The 18,629-nt window shown below is 37.5% G+C and overlaps 1 protein-coding gene across 1 annotated transcript in view; it reads left to right on the top strand.

Annotated features, from left to right (window-relative positions):
- TRPM3 (transient receptor potential cation channel subfamily M member 3) overlaps window positions 1-18,629 on the top strand; it is a 236,995-nt gene that overhangs the window by 392 nt on the left and 217,974 nt on the right. The window contains exon 2 of the mRNA XM_010725728.3: window positions 46-183. Coding sequence (XP_010724030.3) covers window positions 46-183 — 138 coding nt within the window. The remainder of the gene's footprint in view (window positions 1-45; window positions 184-18,629) is intronic.

The following is an 18,629-nucleotide window of genomic DNA, read 5'->3' as shown; positions in this document are numbered from 1 at the left end:
GCTGCGTGTGGGATGCCCGCGCCCCGGCGGCGGCTGCCGCGGTAGGCGCTGCGGGCTGTGCGGCTGCTCCGCCGGCGGGACTCGCGGGGGGTCATGAATCAGACGGACGCTCCCCGGCCGCTCAACTGGACCATACGGAAGCTGTGCCATGCCGCCTTCCTGCCGTCCGTCCGGCTGCTCAAGGTATGGTGACGCCCTGCTCGGACCGCCGGTGCCCGCCGGGCAGCATCTGTCCGGAGCACTGCAGGCGATGCTGCTGGAAACTTACTGCAGCAATAGTCCCAACTTTCCTTTTAATTACTTCCTTTGCTACCTAGACAACCCCTTGCGACTACCTGAAGATGCTCAAATTGCCTTTCTGTACTCCAGCACGTTTTATCTACTGAAAAAGGCTTGGGAGGAGGTGGAGAGGGAGCAAGTAGTGATAGGTATCATCCGAGCTTCCATTTGCCTTATCTTAGAAAGACCAAGCAGTGAACTTGTAGGGAAGGAGTGGGAATTCATTTCTAAGGCGTGTTCCTTTGTGAGCAGTCTAATGCAGTCTGCTCCTTGGGTACTTACCCCCTTAGAAATAGACAGCACCTCTCTGACCAACCCGCAACTGTGTGAGTGGACACAGTAACCTGGGTTGGTTGAAAGCACTGTATAAGAAGAGGGTCAGTCAAAAATCAACAGCGCAGACAGAAATGGTGAAACTTTCTGATGATGATTTTGTTTGTTTGCTTAAACCAAGTGACGCGATTTTGAAAGAAGGTGCTTTCTCAGATGGCAATTATTTGAAAAATTATTTGGTATAACAGTGCAGGGCTCCAGGTCTTAGCACAAAGTGTCACTACTACTCCACATCCCACTGAAGCCTTTAATCCGAAGGCATTTGTAATGGGAACACAGAATATCATGAATCAACTTCTGGAAGAAAATAAAGGTTGCATTAAACTGCTCAGTCTTCTTTGTTCTTGGAACTACTTGATTAATTGGATCATACAATGAAAATTTAAACAGTGTAGTCAGGATTTTTAGGCTTCTGCACCAGTAGTATGTTTGTTAAAATGCCTGATTCATGCCTTTTATTATCCCTCTCATCTTGATAGTTTGACTTTGGAATTAATTGGCTTTGGAATTAATTGGCTTTGGAATTAATTGGCTTTGGAATTAATATACAGCCAGGTAAAACATGGCTGCTCCAGTAGTGTGTCAGAACACAGTGTTTGATATAACCACTAGATTTTGTGTGGATAGCTTCAAAATTAGGTCAGTCCTTACTAATGCAGCGTATTTGCACAGCAGTGCACTGTATGGTAGTGCAGTTAGGATTACCTTTACAGTCATTGTGTTTGTGGTGCACAAGTGACCATGCTGCATATAACAAGTATTTGTCATGCTACAATAGGAAGGGGCTAGCCCAGAAAAATACTGCTGTTTCCAAGCCAGGTGTATGGCTGCTCGGAGGTATTTGTGAGCAGCTCCAAAGTGCAGATGAGATAACTTAGGCTGTTGAAAAATCAAAATACAGCTGAGGTGTAATACAGAACAAATCAGAAGGTGGTATGATTCTCTTGAAAATGCCTTCCCCCAGCTCTATCCTTCTCTCTTCTCCACTCTGCACCAGAAGCACGCATCGCAATAACCAGATTTTACAAATCAGATGAATATAGGAAAACATAATTTTCTGGGGGTGGGGGGGGTGAGAACACAGATGTGGGAATTTTATTAACATCTTCAATATCAGAAAAAAGTCTGCAACGTTTCTTTTTTGGCAGACGAATGTTGCCCCCTGTGTATGGTTTCTCTTCATTGCACATGTTTTAAGGGTGAACGTCATGATTAATTATTAAAAGAGCTGACTAAAAATGGTTTTCTGAAGCTACTGCTATAACCCTTTGGGGACAGTCAGGGAGTGGAGCCTGCAGATTGAGTAAGAGCAGGGCAAACAGCCAGAGATAGGCATTGAGAGCTATTTGAGGAGTGGGAGAGACCACAGTAAGGAGATAGTCCGGCACCTTCCTGAGCTCATGAGCAGAGCTAATTGATTAGAAAGGGAAATGCACATAACAGCATCTTCAAGACTCCCAAGCTTCTCATATCTTTTTATCTTTTCTCTTTTATCTTTGTCTTCTATTATTTAATGTGCTTAAAGCAAGTAATTCGACTAAGAATGTGGTCTCATTGTCCCAGTTCCCCAAAAGGTACGAAAGCTGAACTGGGAGAATTCTCCTGTCTCAAATAGGTGGTAAGGAAAAAGAATGGTTTCAGTGGTAGTGAATCGCCAGATAAGCAGTATAAGTATTTTCATGTTTCTCCTCCAGGTATATAAACTTCTTTGTGTTCAAGCCTGTCAGAAGGATGTCTGTATTCCTTTCCCTTTTGTGTCTTTCTCCCCCCAAAAAAACCCAGAACAAACAAACAAACAAACAAACAAAACCCCAGAAACCTGCCTTTTCTGTTTTCTTTTTCTCCTAGATGAAAGATAACTTGGAATCCACAAACACAGGAAAAACAAGTGTGGTCTTAGCTCATTTCAATTGCTTGTTTTCCAAGTGGATTTAGTGTTCTTAAGGGGTAATGCAATATCCCCTCAGTAGATGTCCAGCAGATCTCTCAGTGAAAGAAAAACTACAAAAAGTGATATGTAATGGCACATTTTCTTATTAGCTCTTTTACTTCCGCATGCCAAACTCTATTTCATTATGTGATGGAAACTTACTTAGAGTAGAGGAATATAAAATATCATTATATCTTTGACTTTTCCATTCTTTCAGTAAGTATATGACATGAAGTTCAAGAATACACGTTTATCTGAATTTCTAATAAATGAGAAATATCAGAGGTCTTACATGTGAGAAAATCATTGTGGTATGATGTGGACCTCAGCAGTAAACAGCAAGAACTTTTCAATTAATTCCATGTCTTCTGAATAAGAAAATTAAAGTATATGTAGTAACTGTAGCATCTGTGATTTCAAACAGAGGTATTTAGATGAACACTGGTATTGAGGACTTCTGTGGAGGCCTCCCACCTCATATTACTAACAGATCTATAGGATTGCCTTAAGATTGTCTTAAAATTGTCTTAAAATGACTGTTTTAAATCAAGTTATATTCAACATTTTAAATTAAGTTATATTCAACAGGTAAGTACCGCCCTTCCTTCTTGTTGAGCTGGTGTGCAGTGCTCAGCTGCCTGAGCTGACAGTTGATTTGTCTGGCCTGGTTTGATGTAGATAAAGTAGGATTGTTTGCAGATGCCAATAGGCCCGGCAGCTGTTTAACTCAATTCCCTATGCTTTTCTTCCAGGCATGTGTTTCTGTTTTAAACCGCTTCACTAATACCCTCATGTTTAGGAATGGTTTTATAATCCTATTTTCTCAGTGGTTTTGTTTATTTATTTACTTTTCTAGCAGGCACACAGAGTAATAGGAGCTGTTATATCTGAAGTACAGATTGAAACAAATTATTAGAAATCGTTTTTACAACATGTGTCATCAACTCATCCTTCACCAGTCCCATTTTTCTCCCCTAATAATTCTTTCCCATAGCACATTCCATTCTAGTATTTTCTGTGGTTGTCTCAGTATGCTTAAAGGCATACTAACTTATGTATAATGCCTTCCCATCTAAAATAAGAGGATTAAGGAGTGGCTGGAGGACCTGTTCTTAGAGGCTGATTTTGTCTTAGAGAGAGGGAGCAACATTCTTCTGATACGATAAGGTTAGTTTCCAGATGGGTCTTCCCAATAGTGACCATTAGGCTTCTGTTCCTCTACTTGAGTTGAGTTCTCCAGCTTTCTTCCGTGTTTTTTGGCCCAGGTCTTGTTACCTTTACTCATTTATTTTTTAAGAAGTGACAAGAGTCCTGCTCTACTTTGTACCATTTTCCATTTGCAGAAAGCTCTGTCAGTCACATTTCTGTTTGTTTTATGGTGAACGAGAGTTTTGGAGTTTCAGAAGAAGAGGTGGCTGCACAAGGAAGGAAGACAAGTCCAAATGGAAGGATTTAGAGAAAACAGACATTTTAGAGTAATGTTGTATCCTCTTTAAAAATTGATGAATGATATTATACTGAAGACTTCACTTGAAGTCTATCTGTGCCCTAGGAGAGACTCCTAGTATTGCATTTCTACTTGAGACAATATTACTTAATGATACATGTCAAGAGACCAAGGAGTGAGTTATGCATAGTAGACAAGACTGAATGTACTTAACACCAGTGATTTAGAGAAGTGCCTATGTAGAAGTACTGTGCTGAACATTCAGATAGGAACAAATTACCAATGTATTATCATACCCTATTTTCATTAATAAGTCTACTAAAGTTTTTTATAGGGAATTATAATCGCATGTCAGTAAGTAGTCTTGGAAAGCAGGAGATCCGGAAGGGCTTTGAAAGGAAACAAAATGAATCAGAAGAAACACTGGAGAAAATGTTTTGGTTAATGTTTGCCAGCCTATGGCTCAGTAAAAATGACTATTCAGCTCTATCCAGTAAGTAGAAAGAACCCTTTCTTAACCTGGGCAGCATCCTCATTCAGCTCAAGAAACAGCTGAAAGATTGAAGAGATCAGATGCTAAGTATCCTATGAAATGAGAAGTTGTATCTTGGTTTTGTCAATTATTTTTATTTCACTGAATTAACAGGAATTCATGAAGTAACTCAGGAGACTGGAGAAAACAAAAAAGCTGAAGTGCAAAAATCTCACCACTTTTTGATTGCCAAATTAATTTTTGGGTACTTTAAAAAAAAAAAATCTGATTTGGTAAAGTGGACAAACACTTTACTTCTCCAGAATGATGGAAGAATGAAATGTGTTCTTTGTGAAACAGTGCTTCTGAACACTCCTCTGTAAGAAGTTGTCACAGTAAAAGAGAAAGGAAAATAGCGCTATTGGGCTGACAAAATAGTTTCTTTAATCAGGAAAGGTGCTTTTGATAAGAAAACAGTTCTATAAAATGGCCTTAAAGTGAGTTTATATGCTGTGTTGACAAATCAGTAGTATTACTTGTAGATTGCATTATACACTTAAGAAATAGAAGGGCTGGCTTTTTCTGCTATTTTATTCACTATCAATGAAGAAAGCACAAAGGCAGACAAATTGTAAAGATTTTTTTTCTGTTAACCAGTCCCCTAATGTCCAGTTGGCAGTGGGCACTTCTGATTTCTCACTACTTAAGAATTGATTCAGGTTATCTTTTCAGCTAATTTACCATATCCACGTTTCCAACCACTACAAAATGAGAGGGCAACTTTGCAAAATCCCAATGGAAAACTGAGGTACTTGGAACGAATTCTAATGCATACTGATATCATGAGTGAGTTAGCACATTAAGTGTTTCTGAAAGTAATATGCACCATACTGGCTGTAAAATGAAGGCAGTAACTTACCTGTGCCTTGCGCTCAGCTGCTTTTCTGACTTAAATTGTAATAAAGAACGAGCTGCCACCTGTAATTCCTTCAGGAGAATTGGATGCATTTCTGGAAAGTAATGACAGTTCAGTCCTTAAGATCAGACTGCTTTAAAGACAACCATGTAGAAAATGTCAGTCAATATAACAATTTTCTTGTAAATTTGTAAATGGAAAATATAATCACACATCTCTGTATGGTGGGATGCAGGAGACAGATGAGTTTTGAGAAAGCATATGAATTCTGTTCCAAAAAGAATTATTTGTTATCAACCGTCTGTTTTCTTGCCAAGAAGTAGTTATACCTAGTAGTTGTAGTTATACCTATTACTGATGTGGATATTTTTATTCTAATCCACAATTTGTCTTTAAAAGCCCCAAACCTACATCACCAGCTAAAAAAAAAAAAAACTAACAAAAACCTGCTTTTTGTCAGGTGCTATGCTCCTGTGCCATCAGCTTCATCATTTAAGTATGGTGGAAGAAAATTCTGAGCTATTATTGCAGTGTATATATATTTTATTGCAGTGTAGCTTCAGGCTACCTTTGCACAGCTGTGCTTGCATCCCTGCTATGCAGCTGTTAGCTGTGGCTCTAGAACTTTGCGTTTTTTCAAGCAAGTAATGTCTTCATGGTGAAGATATTTTTGCGCAGGGGCTGAAGAAGTGATAGTATGCTGTAGAGGTCTGCTTGCTCTCAGTGACATCTTACTGCTTGAAGTCATCTCAACAAATGTGAGATGATCCAATCCTTCTCCGTGGTGACTGGGCATGTTCATGTGTAAAGAGTAACTTACAGATAACACTTCTTCAAAGAAAGAAAATGTTGAAGTTCTTTCTCTTTTATACACAAAAGTATTACTTCTGTATGGTTAATTCATGGATATTGAGTTCATTTTTGCATGATCTAAGATGAAACAAGGCTTGGTGGCAGTTTGCCTTATTGATTAAACCGTCTTATCCCAGTTAAGATAAAAGAAAGGGAGAGATGGAAACAGAACATGTAGTCCATTCTCTCTGCAGGAGAAGTCATGTTTCCAGAGGACTGCCCACATGCAGAAGAGTGCACTTAGTGCAGTTTTGAAGGAAGCTGTAATCTACCAAGTTCTTATGGAGAAAAGGTGGTTAAGATTTTCAGCATGGAAATGGCTGTGTGAATGCAGTTTCCTCTTTAAAACCAGAAGAGTATAGGAGAAAAAAAGTGTTTTTTTTCCTTCCTACATACATCACCACTGGACAAGTCCTTTTCAAAAAGACCGAAAAAGTTATGTTAAGTTTGCAGTCTTGGGTACAGAGACATTTATCTCTTTAAAAATTAGGATCCTGCAAAAGCTAGATTTTCATTAGTATTGTTTGACAGTGCTTTCCCTGAGTACACAGTCTTTATTGGTGATTTTAACTTAATAGTAGAAAATACAGTGGGTTTTTACCTTCTGGTATACTACTTGGCCAGTGGACCAAGTGAAGAAGATGAGGCATTAGAGAATTGATCAAAGGAGATCGACATTTCCTACTAAAGCAGTTGACTCTTAAATGATATTTGCTTTCTCTGGGGCACAATCTTTTCAAATTTGAGCGTTTATAGAAGGTGTCAAATGGCTGCAGCTCCCACTGGCCTTTGCAAGAATTGAGAATGCATGAAACACTGCAGTAGATTCAGATATCTGAAAGTAAATGGAAGTTTCCTAATTTCTATCTGCATGAGAGATGTTGTTACGTTCTTTCTTCCAGAAATATTTTTAAAAGTTATAATTAGCATTTTTATGTATATCAGTGAAATGGGGGAAAAAAAATCTGGTTCTGAACTATTGGTTTTATTTAAAAAATAACTGTAAATGCTAATGGGTACAGAAGTAATGCAAGCAATATGCTGCAAATACTAATGTGCTAGTAAAATCCTCTGTTAACAATGTAAGATTTTAATGTTGTTTTGCAGTACCGTTCCATATGTATGAAAGGGTGCCATGTGAGCAATTCAGGCCACAGGACTACGAAGGAAAGCTGAGTGGTTTTATTCCACCTGAATTGCTAACAAGACTGTGCTACTGTGTAAAAAGAAATGCCTTTGGGGCTCTGGAAATTTGTGTCAAAGCTGGTAATAAAACTTAGAATAAAATCAATTCATCAAAAATATTTTTTATCCCTCCCGAATAGTATGATGACATGAAACAACCTGACAAAGTGCTTTTAGGGATGCCAAGGAAGTAAGCAAAGAAAATATCAGGATTCTTATGCTTTAATTAGAACAACTGTCAAGCTGATTTTATGTTAATGAGAAGGTTATGCAGCAAAAGCTTTGTCTTTCAGTTAGCTATCATTCTTTGGCTGTTGTTGATAGATGCAGAGTGCAGATGTGATATCTTACAGATTCATTGTAAGTAGACTTCATGGAGGATGCAACACATTTTGCTACAGAATGATGCCATTTTTGGAACCTTCTTTGTGGTTTGCTAAATTGTCATGGCATGTTGCCGCTAGGCCTGTGGTAATGCAGTATCACACTTCAGTTTCCCCATACAATAGCTTGGAGTGCATCTTTGCATACAGCTGGACAAAGAGACCAAAACTACTGCTGAGGGAACTAATTATGGGATATCCTGGGATCTTCCAGACTTGCTTTTTTATGACTGCATGTTTTGAAGTTTTCTGAATCACAGAATGCATCTTCCAAATAGAGTTATGTTCAACTTTTTTGAGTCAGTAATTCAAGTTATAATGTCTTATGCAGGATGCTGTATTTGTTGTTGTTTTTTTTTTCCTGTGCATTTAGTGTTAGCATGTAAAAACCTAAACAAAATCCTACTGCTTTTCTTGTGTTTGTTGTTGTTGTTGTTTTGTTTTGTTTTGTTTTTGTTTTTGTTTTTCCTTAGATCTCTGCCCATCTCCCTCCTAGCCCCTTTTGTGAACTACATGATTCCCAACTAGCTAAGCATTGAACTGCTTAGCCTGTATGCATCAAGGCAACAGTAGTGATAGGTTACTGGTAGTGACAGATTATAGTAGCAATAATAAGGATAAATAATTTGCCACCTGTAGTCTGATGACTGATCCCCAAAAGTTGCTTGCTTTATCTGTCCACTGACTGGACTGCTGCAATATATGTTATTTCACACAGATATTTAAGTTTCTAAAGGCATAACCCACAAAGTCAATCTTTTATAATGATCCTAAGAATGCCATCACAAATATTTTTCTGACTATCTGCCTGAATCCTTCTTACTGCATTTAAATCCTGTGATTCTTTGTTTTATCCACTATAAACACAGAGGACACAGCCTTTTCTTTTCAATATTTCTGGTGTGCTGGTTTGAAAGTGGATAGTTTAGTAGTAACATTTCTGTTAAATTGCCTACCAAACCTTATCTGATTTTACAAGAGCACAAGGTTCCAACTAACAATCAGTCTTCAGGAAGAGTATTGGAGTGGCACAACCTCTTCATTTTGTTTCTTTGCATAGTAACAAGAGCAATGTTTTTAAATTGTTTCATTAGGAAAGAAATTTTAAAACTCAGTGTGGGGTAAAGTCAACATTCCAGGCCTTATTAGGACACTGAACTTAAAGTATACATACTCTACCTCTACTACATACAAATGAGGAAATGCAGCATATCCATGCATTGCTCTGGAATAAAAGGTGATTTTTATCCTTCTAACATGAATTTGAAAGGGGAAAAAAGTGGTTTTCACAGATATCCTAGTGGGAAATTAAATATGATCAGGTTATATTATCTTGATATATGTGATTATTTAAGAATAATTTAAAGATAAAGATCTGATCTATTAAGTCCAAAACATCCTATGCAGTTACTTATTAATGATAACTGTGGGAGCTTTAGCTTATTCAAGATGAGAATACAAAATTGTTCAGAGGATTGCTTCTGCTAAGAAGCTGCTGATTTCTGTTGCTAACAGAAAAATGAATTCTTTTCTTTTGGTTCTCTTTATTTCTAAAGTAGTGCAAATTTCTTGTTTTATTTAATGTTCAAAAATTCTTAAGCATTACTGAAAAATCCCCTGATAAAATAGATGTCTTTAGAGTTGGAAGAAATTAGAAGAAATACTTATTCACCCAGTATTGTGGTTTTCCAGAAAGGTGACTACTAGAGGAAATCTCAGTTCTGAAACTGAGCAAATTGCATCAAATTAACATCTCGGAACCTTGAAATATTTTAGCACATATAATTCCCATTAATTTATTTAGGACTCATCTGCAATCCACTGAGTCAATGGAAATACTTTCTCTGGCACAAAACTTACCTGCTAGATATCAGAACTTGAACTTTGAAGCAGGAACACTGTAATAATCCAATATGTGTATAATGTACATTATTTTATTTTCATTTAAAACTGGGCATACATTCAGGCATCTCTGCTGCAAATAGTTGTGTGTATGACTAATGCTGCTAATTTTTTGTAATATCAAATCTTTCAGTCCACACTCCTCTTAAAGTGCTTGATGAGGACAAAAAGCTCTAGGAAACTACTTAAGATCATAAAATAAATAAGAGTAACTGAAGAAAAAATGTTAATTAACTTGAGTAGCAGAATAGCATAGAAACAAATGTTTATTTCATTTCCTTTGAGGATTCATGGCAGTTGAATGGATGTAGTCAACAAATAATATTAAATTACAGCTAAACCATGTTTATGTGCCTAGTCTTTGGAACTGCAAAGTGAAATGTTCTACTTTAAGCTTGTTTTGTGGAGTATGCTTTATTTCATTCCCTATATGGTCACTTAATACGGCATTACTTCCAGATTCTTTGTGGCAGTCATCTAGACCCTAATTCTGTTCTGAACATTGGTTTCAACACAGCTGAAGGGCGGAGTTCATTTCACATCGGGAACAATTCTGTCACAACTGTGGCTCATCTCTAGCTGATATGGTAGTTGGACTCTGGTTCTAGGATGTAGTCTTTTCCATGACCTTAGCAAAAGCAAAATTATTAGTGCAACACCATCTGAACTAAGCTGGCATATCTGTTCTACCATAGCACACCTTCCTTGTGCAAAAACTCTGTAGAATGCTGTGGATGTATGTGTGCTGTCTACAAAATAGTGTCTTGCAGTATAAAAATCCCAGTTTGGAAATATCTATTAGGTATCATGGTGAGTAAAACTAGCATTAATATTCTCAAAGTTGTTTTATAATGCTTTATTTTTATGTGATCAAAATTAATATTCTCCCACTGTGGATTAATTTGTCAGAAACTGCTCTGGCAACATTCTCTGTAAATAGAAGTCTGTCAAAGCCCATTGGCTTGTTTCCTACAGCTGGAAAACCCCAAATTGCTAAAATGTAACTCTTATAATCTGCCTGTACCAAAACTGCACAGTTTACAGTTTAGCTTTTTTTCTGGATTTCCTATTGTGCTTCCATGATGCAATAGGCTATGATTCTCAGATTTGAAATCTTCCTCAGATACTCAAAGTGGCTGCCATTAAAACAGTTGTTTCCTGCTATGGGGGGCATTTTCTAGCTCACTGGGAGGCCATGGGTAGTATAACCTAATGCATTCGGTTCAGTGCAAAAAAAGAAGCATGCAATAAGGAATGAAATACCCATAATTAATTCAGGTAGCTGATATGTGATCTGAGTACTCTGTGAATACATAAATGCTAAAATGCATAATGCTTAAAGTAGCAATTATTATTATATCCCTCTTGTTTGAATTAGTTATATATTAGTAAGTCACTTCTCATTCTGGACTTTTTTTCAAATTCCAATCAAGTTCATCCTTCTTACGAATTGTTGTTTGCTGTCTTCCTTTCTAATATCACTCTACAGATAGAAGATTACTAGTTCCAGATCTGAGTTGAAATTGGTTAGCCAGTATATGCGTGCCTTCCAGTTCGCTATTTTATTGACAATTTTAGAAATAATGGTGGTAACTGGAGCTTATGATGGTTAGCGAAGTTTAATGGAAGGACCTCAGCAGTGGGCTCTTGAAGCAAAGAGGGCCAGATTCATCCTGCACTGGATCAGGAATGTAGTCAGCAATGGAAGCGAACTCCTCCTTCATAAGATCACATCTGGGTACTGTATCCAGCTGCAGGGACTCCCAAGCATGAAATACGTGGGCGTGTTGGAGTGAGTGTGGCAGAGGCTGGTCAGAGAGCTGATGCAGATGACATGCGAGGGAGTTCAACCATAGGAAGGGAATGTGGAGAGGAAATCCTATTCCTATTTTTCTGTATGCAGGCTACAGAGGACATGAACTCAGAGGTTTTTCTCTGAGAGGAAGAGTGTCAGAATAAGAGGTAATGAACTCAATGGTAAAGATCCAGTTATATGAAGAAACTGTAGTCTCCCTGTTCATGAAGGCTCTCAAAACTGAAGCCTAAGCAGCCACACATAACTGAAGCTTACATGTGAACTGCACTTTCCAGATTTGATATATCTTGCAAAATGGAGTATAGAATCATAGAATCATAGAATCACAAGGTTGGAAAGTCCAACTGTCCTCCCATTACCACTGCTACCACAAGCTACTAAACCATACCTCGCAGCTCCTCATCCAGACACCTCTTGAACACTGCCAGGGACGGCGACTCCACCACCTCCCTGGGCAGGCCATTCCAGTGTCTGACCACTCTTTGAGGGTAAAGAACATTAATCATGAAAACAAATGTCCTTGGCTTTGCAGGCATCTCTAATGCTTTAAATGTGAGCAGAGATGTGTTTTTAAACAGTTTCTCAAGTAGTGCTGGACAGCACTGCAAGTGCTAGTCTGTTGTCAGAGGCCTGTCTGAAATACAGGAGTTGTCAGAAGGGTCTTCTGAAGTTATTCCCAGTGAGTGGGGGCAGCAAGTACACCAGGATGGAGAGTGACGATCATTGTGTGTATTCTATGAATGGGGAGAGAAGAAGTTCCTACTTACACATTACTTTGTGGTTATGTTCCAAAGTTGTTTTTGCTGTAGTTGTTTTGCAGCTGAGCATCATAAATTTGTTCGGATCCTAATGGCATCATGATCGTAGAAACTTACAGCAACAGGTAGTTTTCAGAAAGTTCACACAGTCACTGTGTCTGTTACTCCTTATCATGCTAACTGTTGAGCTAGCAATTTCTATAAGCTACTTGCTGTCAAGCTGTTTGTTATCTGTGACCTAGCTCATTTCTAATCAAATACTTCTTTATGCACAGTGTTGCACAGAGGGTCTTTTAGTCATTTCTTTGGCAGAACTGGTTTTGATAAGTCTATATGGAGAGAGCTAGAGAGAAGAACCCTAAAAGCCCCCAAGCAGGATTTTGTATTCAGGCTCTGGCTATTTCATTCCCAGAGAGAGAAGCGCAGGGGTCCTGATTTCTGTAGTGTTAACAATAAGGATGTACTGCTTGCTATACCAGCAAGAGAGATGGGTGAAGGCACCTGGGGCTTCACGTGTCATAGATTCTCTTTGGGTGGCAAAGGCAGTGGCTGATGTAGGTCACAGCAGAGTAGGAATTGGTGCCTCCTGGGCAAATGCAGAGGCCACGAAACCATTGGATTCAGATCTCCCAGCTAGTCGTGGTCATCTCTAGTGAAATGGCCTCTATCCTACCTGAGCTACTGTGGGAACATTGCTGCCATTCAATTTTCACAAACAACTTCATACTTCTTACTGTGACCATGACCACACACACAAGGTCACAGTACCCAGAGAACTGCTCCAGGTTTGCACATGAAGATTTAGAGACAGGGCTCGCTGTGGGAGCAAGAGGTGTTAAAAAAGACTGCAAGGCTGTGACCTGCCTCTGTCAGAGCTGGTCCTGATTAAAGGTAGCCAAACCCTGAGGAGCTGTGGAAAAGCTGCAGTGGAGAACTACACAGAAAGATGTTTTCAGGCGGGTCAGGGCAATCAAAGCTTGTGGATGTGCTCAGGGCCATTGAAAAACTGCATCTAGATTCAATAGCGATCAAAGGTATTTCTTTCTTTTTTTTTTTTTTTCGAAGGAGGGAACAGATTTTGAAGAGACTCTTTCTAGTCTCATTTGAATTGGTTGTTTATCTACATTTTCTTCATATAAGAACTTAAAACAACTTAGTAAAACATTTCATCAGTTCCCTGATATCTTTCTCATTTTCTTTTGTTAGGCAGTGTAGATCCTGTTATTTATACAGCCCATTGTATGTATGCACTCAAGTAAAGCGTATTCTGGAAAAACAAGTTTGTAAGAACTGAATTATATGTTACAATGAATTTTCACTGAAAGTATATAGTGCAATATTTCAAGGAATAAATGATCCCTCTTGCAGAATGTATTGATATGAATAAATGTGAGGATTAATTAGATTCTAGTACACCATTAGATTGTGGCTGTCATCACTGAGTTTGAAGCAGTGATTACTGATGTGTACAAAATAAATTTTTCCTGCTGCGGAGAAAATACAAATCAGTATTTTCCATGAACTTTGCTATTTCTTTTCAAAGAGATACAGTATCTTTCTGAAAAAAAAAGTAAGCATTGTTTCTGAAGTATTGGTATCAGAGCTTATCAGTGTTAGCTTGTAGAATGGGCTTCCCCTTCCTCCCTCCTCCCTCCTTGTTTGTCACACATTCCATATTCTGAAGTAGTTTTCTTTTAGGCCTACTTGTATAATTAAACAATTACTGTGAAGGAATCACTGAGCTCTGGCTGAGCTGTATGTATTCATAAATATTTTTGTACATCTCCTAGTCATGATGCTATCTGTGTGTACTGTTGTACTATCTGTACTTTGTGCCTTATAATGGTTGTGTATTAAATTTGAAGAAGGTGATGTAAGAGTTCAAAATTACAGGTATTAATTTTGCCTCAGGAGAATGACAAAAATAAAATTTATATCCACTGTTTGCACAGTAAAGAATTCTTATCAGTCTCCATCCTTTTTATAGCTCTGTATAGAGATACTGAAACTCAAGCCTTCTGATGCAGGAGGGTTTCAGATGCTCTGGAAGACTTATCTTCCCCTTCTCTTCTTTCCATCTTCACTTGGAATTGGCCAGAAGTTTTCCTTGTCTTCTCCTTTCCATGACAGATGAGATGGTGACTGCACCTGGAAGCAAAGTACTAACTCATGGCCAACTTCTCTAGTTTCTAGCAGATCCTTTCTGGCATGCTGAAGTAGCAGTATCTACATTTCTTTCTAGAGCTAGAAGGTCCAGTCTGATGCTTCTACTTCTGAAGCAGAGAAGAATATTTACCTGTAAATTTTGTGCAGCCGTATTTAGTCATTTGGTATAGCAGTTCTTCACCAGTTCAGAGGCCTCGGATCTTGGTAATGCCTTGAGGTCTGTAGTTTCTTTCTTTTGACATATGACAAAGAGATTTATGAAGACTGAATATTTGTTAACCATTGTTATCTAGTTAATTTCTGAATAATGATCTACTATAATCTGAAGGTCAGACCATGTCATTTATTGTTCTGAATGGCTTTAATTGAAGTTGAAGAAATATTATTTTTCTTCTTAGATACGTGGTCTTTTGTATAATGAAGTACAGACCTTTTACTACAGTTTAGGTTAAAAAAAAAAAAAAATTCCACACCAACATTCCTGGATTCAAATTGAAGTTGCTGTTTACATAATTCAAATGTTCAAATATGATGTGCCTTATATCAGTAGTTATTATTCCCACTGACAACTGGATACCAAGAAACATCTACCAACTTCTCAATATTTTACAGAACCATGTTTGAATTTATAATCAGGAAAAGCAGTTGGACCCCAGAGTAATATCTTCTCAATTTGCGATGTTTTCACCTTGTGTGAGCCAACAAATTGGCTAAGAAATCTTCAAAGAGAATTAAAGGGAACAAAGTAGGAACATTAGCGATTCAATAGGTGATAGTTTAGTTGTGAGACAGTGATCTGGACCAGTACTTCAGTACAGTATTAGATGAATTGTATTGCCCTTTCTGATGGAATAGACATCAAGGTTAAGCTCATTCCTGTAATCATTAAATATCCACAACTGTGTCATGGGCAATTTCACATCACCTGTATGAATTTAGAGTGGGCATATATTTGTCAGTTTAGAATTAGTAGTGTTTCAGGTCTGTAAGAAAGTTTACTTAACCATCTGCATATTCCAGCATTGGCCTCATGCTTTCTTTTAACGGAAAACATGTTGGGCAGCAAATTTGTTCTTTGTTCAGTTTTTTTGTTTTGTTTTGTTTTGTTTTAATTTTTTTAACCCTTTGTTTTGGAACATTCAAGGTGAAAGATGGTAAATGCAAGTCACTGTCTCAAAGGCCAAGCAGAATGAATGTAATAATAAATTATTTCAAATATATTAATACATATCTGGGAAAATGAAGGATTTTTATACATATAGGAGAGAATAGTAGCAAAAATGTGAACATGATATACATATTTATAAAGCCTTTATTAAATCATTTTTGTCAGTGTATAAAACAATAGTAATAAATATCTATGTTCTCCTAATTTTTGCAGCAATTGTATGATGATAGACCCAACCTGTCAAATGTGTTCCATAGCCAGTATTTTTGCACTGACAAACAAAAAAATCTGTATGAACATAACGAAGTTAACCTAAAGTCTTTGCCCTGCGAACAATTACTGGAAAAATAAGTCATTTTCTTCAAAATGACCTGGTGTTAGAGATGGTTACATTACTGCAATATGAGTGGTAATATCCTGATTCCGAATCCTACTCCATATCCCAAGGGACTTCACTGACAGGCATGTACAGGCAGCATGGAGAACTCTCCTATCAGAGAACATGCACTGTCATAACTTATAGCCTTGACTATTCTTGGCTGTTCATGGTAGCAGGTAATCTTTTTTTATTTCATTTTTCAGCATACCACAATGAAATTATATAATTATATAGCATAAATTCAGGGTGTTCTGGCTCAGAATTTTTCTTTTATCCCTTTTGTAGACCTCCTCATATGATACAAATATTTTATTGCAATATAAGTCTATTAAATGAATTCTGTTGGAAAAAATATGAGTAGTGAAATGAAAGTGAAGCCATAGTACAGTGCAGATTTCAGGGCTGACACCAAAGGAAGGAATGTGTTTTCTTGTTTGTTGCATCTTTTTCTTTTTTTAATTAGATAGCGAATTTCATAACAAGTGATCTATCAGTTGCCTTCCTTTGTGCATGTATACATAACACAAAAGTATTTACTCAACAATAAGCAGCAATGTATTTCTTAAAAAGAAGGCAATGGTAACACAATAATAATAATAATAATACCATAGTAATAGTAGTAATGATAATGATCATAATCACAGTAAATTGATGGTACCTAATTTTGGTACCTATTTAATGTGCTTAAGAATACCTCAGTATTCATTGCAAACTGGAATGTTTCCTCCTGGTAGCTGAAGAATTCCTTGCTAAAATTAAGGTAAAATAATCACCCTGTAGAAGGAAGGATTAGAAGAGCAATGCTGAATTACATGTGGTACCTCTATAAACACCAACATATACATTCTTCATATAGTAAATGTACACTTCATCTTCAAATTTTACATAAAATATCAAATGCAGATTAGGAAATACTCTGTCAGATTGCAAATTTGATTCTTATAAAGCAGATTCAGCTTCTTTTTCTGACTGTGAGGTTGATTATTTTTGCTTGATAGATGTAATTTGTATTACTATGTACAGTACATACTAGATACAGTTACTTATTCAGTTACCTGAATTTTCATCTTCCAATAAAAATTATGTTTTCTTTGTGGTGTAATCTGTAATTTTCATTTGATCTTGACACATTGCTGTGGAAAGGACGAAGCAATCATTATCCAGAATGGTATGCATTACCTCCAGGATAGTAACAGCGTGACTCAATTTTTGTGAGTAACCTATGTGTTTTCAGTTCTCTTTTCCCTAAGTCTAGGCCAGATACAGTGCTGCTGATCACAGCTGGCTAAGTGCTGTCTTTGGTTATTCAATGCACCACATTTACAAGACATGTGCTTCCGCTCAAATCACTTGACAGCCCAGCTGTACTAATTGCATGCTGCACTGGAGGCTTGCAATGATTCCAGTTCATTGGGTTGCATATAGCATTTGAAGATACAGTTGACTTCTTTATTATCACCATACGGACCATAATGAGGTATCTCTTGAAGAAGCTCATTTTTATTTGATTATCTTGCATAAGACCACGTGATGTGAAGATTATGTTTATAAATATCGAAAGTGCAGGAGGCAATTGAACAAGGCTGAACTCTTTTTAGTGGTGTGTAGTGATAGGACAAGGAGCAATGGTCAAAAACTGGAACATAGGAAGTTCCAAATAAATATGTGGAGAACTTATTTACAGTGAGGGTGATGGAGCCCTAGAACAGGTTCCCTAGAGAGGTTGTGGGTTCTCCTTTGGAGATATTCAAGACTCATCTGGAGTCTTCCCACGCAACCTACTGCAGGAAACCTTCTTGAACTGGGCGTTGGACTTGATGATTTCTAGAGGTTCCTTCCAACCCCTGCAATCTTGTGATTCTGTGATTTGTAACATTAGTTGACAGTTGGCTGCTGTCCTTGCTGTAAGAATGCAAATCTCTACAAATGCACAAATTTCTATTGTACAGAATTTGCTTTTGTGTAGAATGGTTTACTTTTATAGAGCATCTTTTCCAACTGGATGACTTGTCTTTTCAGGTTATATGCACTTTGTTGCACATTCACAGTTTGCTTTTTTTTTTTCTTCTCTTTCTAAGGCCTCTAACTGGGATGTTCCCAGTTGTCTACTATATAGCATGAGATATATAAGGCAGATTTTTGTCTTTGGTCTCACATCATAGTTTAGTTGTGATAGAAATATTGTAGCTTCTTCAGGTCATCATTTTGTCTTTGAAACTTGCCTCTTTTGGCTTCAATTTCCAAATATTAATATTCATCTAGTAAACTGGGTTGTTTGTGAGCATAAGTCAGATGTGATGAGCTGTATTTGAGTATAAAATATTTGGCTCCTTCTTGTGGCGCATATGTTCTGTTTATATTTTCTGACATTTTTTTTCTTTTGATATTTTTCTACTAGGCAACCTCTTACTGTTGCAGTCCTCAGTAGGCCTGAACAGAAGACTGTTTCCTTATCCTGCCAGAAGCATTGAGATTTGCATAAATTTTTTCATCCCATAGAAAAAAACATCTCTTTCTTTAGTCATTCCTGAGACATAGGAAACCTTAGTTCAGAATCTCCTCTAGTGAATATTAAGTTATTATATCATCTTTCTTTACTATGTATTCCAATAATTAGCCAATTATACATTCCCAATGATTACT

This window comes from Meleagris gallopavo, chromosome Z, assembly GCF_000146605.3.
Source record: "Meleagris gallopavo isolate NT-WF06-2002-E0010 breed Aviagen turkey brand Nicholas breeding stock chromosome Z, Turkey_5.1, whole genome shotgun sequence".
Lineage (NCBI taxonomy): Eukaryota > Metazoa > Chordata > Aves > Galliformes > Phasianidae > Meleagris > Meleagris gallopavo.
Note: the sequence above shows the minus strand (reverse complement) of the source record. Positions and strands in the feature narration are given on the sequence as shown.